This window comes from Nerophis lumbriciformis, linkage group LG05 (assembly GCF_033978685.3).
Source record: "Nerophis lumbriciformis linkage group LG05, RoL_Nlum_v2.1, whole genome shotgun sequence".
Classification (NCBI taxonomy): domain Eukaryota; kingdom Metazoa; phylum Chordata; class Actinopteri; order Syngnathiformes; family Syngnathidae; genus Nerophis; species Nerophis lumbriciformis.
This window is the reverse complement of record NC_084552.2, coordinates 25367833-25375179: the sequence shown is the minus strand read 5'-3', so window position 1 is coordinate 25375179 and position 7347 is coordinate 25367833. Positions and strand designations below refer to the sequence as shown.

General features: G+C 39.7%; 1 protein-coding gene across 2 annotated transcripts in view; it reads right to left on the bottom strand.

Annotated features, from left to right (window-relative positions):
• Window positions 1-530: 530 nt before the first annotated feature.
• Window positions 531-7347, bottom strand: part of efs (embryonal Fyn-associated substrate) — a 22787-nt gene continuing 15970 nt past the window's right edge. For both annotated transcript variants that reach the window (XM_061960994.1, XM_061960993.1), the window contains exon 8: window positions 531-1898. In XM_061960994.1, the coding sequence (XP_061816978.1) occupies window positions 1713-1898 (186 nt within the window). In that variant the 3' untranslated portion in view covers window positions 531-1712. The remainder of the gene's footprint in view (window positions 1899-7347) is intronic.

The following is a 7347-nucleotide window of genomic DNA, read 5'->3' as shown; positions in this document are numbered from 1 at the left end:
GAAAATTCAATCCACGGGCAACAGCTCTGGTGGACATTCCTGCAGGAGCGTGCAGCATGCCAACTGCACGTACCCTCAAAACTTGCGACATCTGTGGCATTGTGCTGTGTGATAAAACCGCACATTTCAGCGTGGCCTTTTATTGTGGGATGCGTAAGGCACACCTGTGAAATAATGCGGTTGTTTAATCAGCATCTTGATATGCCACACCTGTGACGTGGGATGGATTATCTTGGAAAAGAAGAAATGCTCACTAACACAGATTTGCGAACAATATTTGATTAAGTAAAAGTTTTAGTTCCTTCTTTATCATCCTTAATTTGTCTATGACAATAAAATGCTGTATCATACCTTAAAATGTTACCTCATTAAATTGATGATATAGTTTGGCATCAAGTCATAAATGCACACACGAGCAATACTTTAATCCTTGTGTATAATACACATGAATTATTAGAGTATGTACTCCATATATGCATACTGACAGCACGATGATTCATATAAGTGCAACTTACAATGATAAATGACTGTTATTAAAAAAATGTATTTGTTTATTCTGAACAGGAATACATAACATTTATAATATAGTGTTCGATTGTAAAGAGGTGTAGGTCAGTATGGTTCCGCACCTCAGCAAACAGGGATGAGTTCATATGGTGTAGAAAACTTGCATGATGTGACTGGTAGATTTCCATTGATTGAACACAAAACATGTTTTTGCACTGAAGTCACACAAAGTAAAAAGGGTGCATGTATAACAAATTGAAGCATATTAAAGCTATGAAAACAGGAATTCCAAAAAACATAATAAATATAAAAGGAACTTGCACTTTTCAAGGTGTAATACTTCAAACATCCACAAGGTGACACTAAAGCAGAGAAAAACGGGGCAGGAGTTCTTCAGAGCATGCTTGTTCAGGATGACAAAATAATTAGGGTGCTCTCTCAAATGATCCTAATTTAGACACTTGATTAGTAGGTAAAGTAAAAAGAATTTATACAGCTTTGTGGAAGACGGACATGAAAGCAGGAGCATAACTACTTCCAGATGAGTCAATAGGGAGTTTTTGATCAACATGTGTCATATAGCAAATAGGAATAAGGGTGGCAGGGCATTTAGTGGGATGCAAATGCAAAAGGCAAAAAGACAGCATGCAGATCACGACGTGTGGAGACATGTTTGCTTGATGGACAGGTTTCTTATCCGATGTGCAACTGTGGAAAGGAATAACACTGGGTAATTTATCCCCCAACTTCAAATATTCATGCTCTGGGAATTCCCGTCAGACAGGAATCTTTGCGGAGATAGGTGTGTTGTGGATGCTGAGAGTAATCCGACATTGGCAGGATTACAACAAGGAGTCTTCGCGATTCACACAAACAACACAGTACAGGTTAATTAAGGATGGAGAGGTTGTCGAGCTGCACTAACAGACACAGCTTTCAAGGTATCACAGTAAAAAGTAGGCCAGATCCAGAATGTAAACTTCTTCTGCGCTACAGTTAAATGAAGGTGTGGGGAGAAAACAACTTAAATATTGTAAAGCAAAAGACGTACAAAGCTATTAGCAGCCTGCCATCCTCAATAAGTTAACACACGAGGGATAGAGTTGAAGCGCACACAGGGCTGTAGTGTGTGTGTGTATAGTGTAACAACAAATAAGGCATTTTTCCAAGAGGGAAGGTGTGTAGTGTCAACAAACTGCGGGATATCACGAGGAGATCTCAGCCAGGCGCTGGAGTAGAGTGGAGAAGCCCGCCGCCTGCTGGGAAAGCTCAGCGACCCGGTCCACCATCTCCTGGGACGCAGACACCGACGGGTAGTTTTGGGCAGCACCTTTTGTCGCCACCACCACCGCCTTCAAGGCCTGGCAAAGTCGACCCCCGGAGGTTGTGATCTGAGGGTAAAAGAAGTCAAACTGTCAACTGAAGGCACACACGGCTAATCATGCCTAAAAGAGAGGACTGCATTTTGGGGGGATATTTTGTTCACAATCCCAGTCTTTTTTTTTTTGCATCATAAATTGTAATATACGGCACGTACTAGACAACTAACAATGCAGTCAATGGGAGTCCTCTATACTACCCATGAATCCTTTAAAAAAGCATCCAAACTAACCAACAATACTCCATTTTCATGTCGCAACCTGCATATCAACTACCGTAAGTATTAGCAACATGGTTATTATAAGAGATCGGAACTACTTTTAGCAGCGCCTTGTTTACAGAGAGGTAACTAGTTTATGCAGCCATTGACATACTGAGCCGGTGGGGTGCTGCATAAAGTCTGCGTTTGTCAAAAAATAAATAATTTTAGATTATAAATCATGCCTTGCACTTGTATAATAGACGGCTGTGACCATAAGCAGAGAAGTTGGTCAACTATGAAATTCAATTTAGACTTGAAGACATCGCAAGACGCTTGTTTTCTCCCAACTTTTTTGTTTTTACCCAAGTGAGGATTATGATGACTTCGACATCTATATGGGGAACAAAAGTCTTGTGCCGAACGATATAAACATCCCATCATTTGGAATTCTAGTGACAGCGGACAATATACAGCAAGTGATTGTTTTATTATGTTTTTTGTTTAGCATTTCTGCTACAAGATGCTTAGGGCTTGATTTACTATGACCCAAATACCACACGCTAAACAGCGTGTGCAAAAAATAAAATAGCGTGTGCAATGAGTGGGCGTGTTGCATGTGATCTACTAAGACTGTGTGCGCGTTTGAAAAGTGGTACAGACCGCCTTATTTAAATGAGGATTTTGCGTGCATACAGAGCTTTTACCACAAAGATGATTATTTTCTACATTCATGTTATGCTCCTATCTGTGTGCGATGTGTGGAACCGGCGGCACACATCTATAATCTGTAACACCTTTTCTGAATCGCAATCTAGACAACAGAAACATATGTACACTAGAGAAGTCCCGATCCAGGTTTTTGCACTTCCGATCCGATACCGATATTGTTTTTGCACTTCCGATCCGATACCGATACTGACCGATACCGATACTGACCGATAATGGCCTATCCGAGCATGTATTAAAGTTTAAAATGATTTAGCCTACTTAGTTGTCAGAATCATGTTGAAAAGGGTTTTAGTACTCTTGATAACAACTAGCCAGCTGAATTAGGGGAGTTTGAATAATACACAATGGTTGGTAACAAGAATCTGACCTGTTTATTCAAGGATAAACACAAAATTATACATGACAAACAGAAATGGCATCATTGAAACAAGGGCTGGGCGATATGGCCTTTTTTTAATATTGCGATATTTTAAGGCCATATTGCGATACACGATATATATCTCGATATTTTGCCTTACCCTTGAATGAACACTTGATGCATATAATCACAGCAGTATGATGATTCTATGTGTTTTGATTGATTGATTGAGACTTTTATTAGTAGGTTGCACAGTGAAGTACATATTCCGTACAATTGACCACTAAATGGTAACAATGGTACCGAATAAGATACAGATGATACAGATATACGGTATATCTGTATCATTGTTTATGATACAGATATATACTATCAGATATATACTATCATCATAATAAAGTCATCACACAAGATAATCACATTGAATTATTTACATTATTTATAATCCGGGGTGTGGAGGGGGGCGCCGGATGTAAGTGTCAAAAAGACAGCCAAAAGAGTTTGATATGAGAATAAATCTAAAGTTAAAATATAGGGTAGAAATGCACCCATTTGCAGGAAATGTTGTCTTGATTTTCAACATTTTCTTTCAAGGCTTGCATGTCTACATTAAAACATTCTTTTTCATACTGCATTAATATATGCTACTTTTAAACTTTCATGCAGAGAAGGAAATCACAACTAAAAAAATCACAAATTTTTTCATACGGTGTTGATGTGGAAATGTTTGCCTCGGCATTTTGATGGTGTGGGCGAGTGGCACCGAACGGAAATAAGCGTCTCGACAGACGTTATAATATTTGAACAATGATGACGAAAACTGTTTTCTCTGTCGTGTCCGTGTGTCGAAAATTGTTATGCGCTTATTTTTTTATTTGATTTTGTGCGTGGCATATAATTGCTGTGCGCAGAGGACGTTTAAACAGTGCGCAATTGCACAAGCGCGCACCTTAGAGAGAACGTTGGTCACACGGCTGCGCTAGCATCACAGCTAACGTTAGCCATGCTGCTACCTCTCTGCTCGGGGAGGACGTATACGTATGTGACGTATGACGTGACAGTATGTGACGTATGACGTGACAGTATGTGATGTATGACGTGACAGTATGTGACGTATGACGTGACAGTATGTGACGTATGACGTGACAGTATGTGATGTATGACGTGACAGTATGTGACGTATGACGTGACAGTATGTGACGTGTGTAAGAAGGTGCGCTTGCTGTCTGTGAGAAGCAGACACAGAAAAGAGTGAGAAGAGCCTGTCGTGTAATGCCAGCAGCTAAAAGCAACTGCGTGAGAATCCACAGACCTGTGGATGTGTTGAAGGTGTGCTGGAAAATGCGGAACGGAAATTAGGGAGCAGCAGAAAAGTGGAATGTACTATTTAAATAGGTGCGTTGGAAAACACGGAGCGGAGTTTTTTTTTTAACTGGATCTGGATCGGCATTTTCCCATGCCTTGCCGATACGCATTTTTTTGCAAATATCGGCGGCCGATCCGATCCAAATATCGGATCGGGACATCCCTAATGTACACGGACACTTAATTCTGTGCGCGAAGCTGTGGATCACGTCACCAGCGCATACGTAATTCTGCAATGGATAAAACACAAGAAAATTCACAATGAAAGGCATCTTTTCATGTCGGAGATATATTATAGTAATATATTTCCTAAATAAAAAAACAACGTAAAAAAATGCCAGTAGACACCAAAAACAATCAATTGAATTTGTTTTAAACAGCCTCATAAGTTATGCAGGAGCTATAAAATTATAAAAGGAAATTGTTGAATAGGCAATATGTCTAATATTTTTTATTTCTGGCCGTCCAAAATGTTGACACACACACACACACACACACACACGTAAGACGGAGGATTCTTGTCTGTCTTTGCAGCGTGAGCACTGATCCTGTAACTGGAACTGTCAGTTTGCACGTCCTTCTGACAAGTGCTAAAAAATACGCAAAAAAATACTCTCAAATCGTTGTGTTGATAAATCACATTGCGTGTGCTAAACAATTATATTTGCATCTTCTCCTCCCAGTATTATTGTCATTTTGATGATCAGCATATATTTTACATATTAATGAAGACAAAGACGCAAAATGGTTGAACGACTTACTCTGCTCACTTAACAGACGCAATCCACTTTGCATACGTGCGCTATCAGGTTTGCACCTGTTTTAGTACAAACCCCGTAAATTGTGTTGGATGTAAATATAAACGAAATACAATGATTTGCGAAACATTTTCAACCCATATTCAGTTGAATATGCTACAAAGACAACATATTTGATGTTCAAACTGATAAAAACATTTTTTTTTTTGCAAATAATCATTAACTTTAGAATTTGATGCCAGCAACACGTGACAAAGAAGTTGGGAAAGGTGGCAATAAATACTGATAAAGTTGAGGAATGCTCATCAAACACTTATTTGGAACATCCCACAGGTGAACAGGCAAATTGGGAACAGGTGGGTGCCATGATTGGGTATAAAAGTAGATTCCATGAAATGCTCAGTCATTCACAAACAAGGATGGGGCGAGGGTCACTACTTTGTCAACAAATGCATGAGCAAATTGTTGAACAGTTTAAGAAAAACCTTTCTCAAGCAGCTATTGCAAAGAATTTAGGGATTTCACCATCTACGGTCCGTAATATCATCAAAGGGTTCAGAGAATCTGGAGAAATCACTGTACGTAAGCAGCTAAGCCAGTGACCTTCGATCCCTCAGGCTGTACTGCATCAACAAGCAACATCAGTGTGTAAAGGATATCACCATATGGGCTCAGGAACACTTCAGAAACCCATTGTCAGTAACTACAGTTGGTCGCTACATCTGTAAGTGCAAGTTAAAACTCTCCTATGCAAGGCGAAAACCGTTTATCAACAACACCCAGAAACGCCGTCGGCTTCGCTGGGCCTGAGCTCATCTAAAATGGACTGATATAAAGTGGAAAAGTGTTCTGTGGTCTGATGAGTCCACATTTCAAATTGTTTTTGGAAACTGTGGACGTCGTGTCCTCCGGACCAAAGAGCAAAAGAACCATCCGGATTGTTATAGGCGCAAAGTTGAAAATCCAGCATCTGTGATGGTATGGGGGTGTATTAGTGCCCAAGACATGGGTAACTTACACATCCGTGAAGGCGCCATTAATGCTGAAAGGTACATACAGGTTTTGGAGCAACATATGTTGCCATCCAATGGACGCCCCTGCTTATTTCAGCAAGACAATGCCAAGCCACGTGTTACATCAACGTGGCTTCATAGTAAAAGAGTGCGGGTACTAGACTGGCCTGCCTGTAGTCCAGACCTGTCTCCCATTGAAAATGTGTGGCGCATTATGAAGCCTAAAATACCACAATGGAGACCCACGGACTGTTGAACAACTTAAGCTGTACATCAAGCAAGAATGGGAAATAATTCCACCTGAGAAGCTTAAAAAATGTGTCTCCTCAGTTCCCAAACGTTTACTGAGTGTTGTTAAAAGGAAAGGCCATGTCACACAGTGGTGAACATGCCCTTTCACAACTACTTTGGCACGTGTTGCAGCCATGAAATTCAAAGTTAATTATTTGCAAAAAAAAAAATCAAGTTTATGAGTTTGAACATCAAATATCTTGTCTTTGTAGTGCATTCAATTGAATATGGGTTGAAAAGGATTTGCAAATCATTGTATTCCATTTATATTTACATCTAACACAATTTCCCAACTCATATGGAAACGGGGTTTGTACATGCAAACATTTAGTAAATCAGGCCCTTAGTGTTTCACTTGAGTTGGAGCTGCTAATCACTCAGTTTTTAAAACTTTTAGCCTATCCTCCTTATATTAAGGCTCTAAATATAAGGTGGATCATCATTTGTCCCAAATTAGTCGCTCTCATGAAGTCAGCCATGATTAGTAATAGTAGTTATTGAACAAAATCAATACGCTGCCGTCACGCTTAAAATGACCAAAATACGATAAATATTACATGTTATTATGAATGTGCCTGTTACTACATTACATATATACTTACAGGATGTACATATTTAGGATCCTGAGCACAGCATCAGTTTATATGACCCAATCCAAACAACTTTTCCCACTCATGGTATAAATAACCTATAACCAACAAATAAAGTCAGCACACGGTCGCACATAACACCACCTGCTCATTG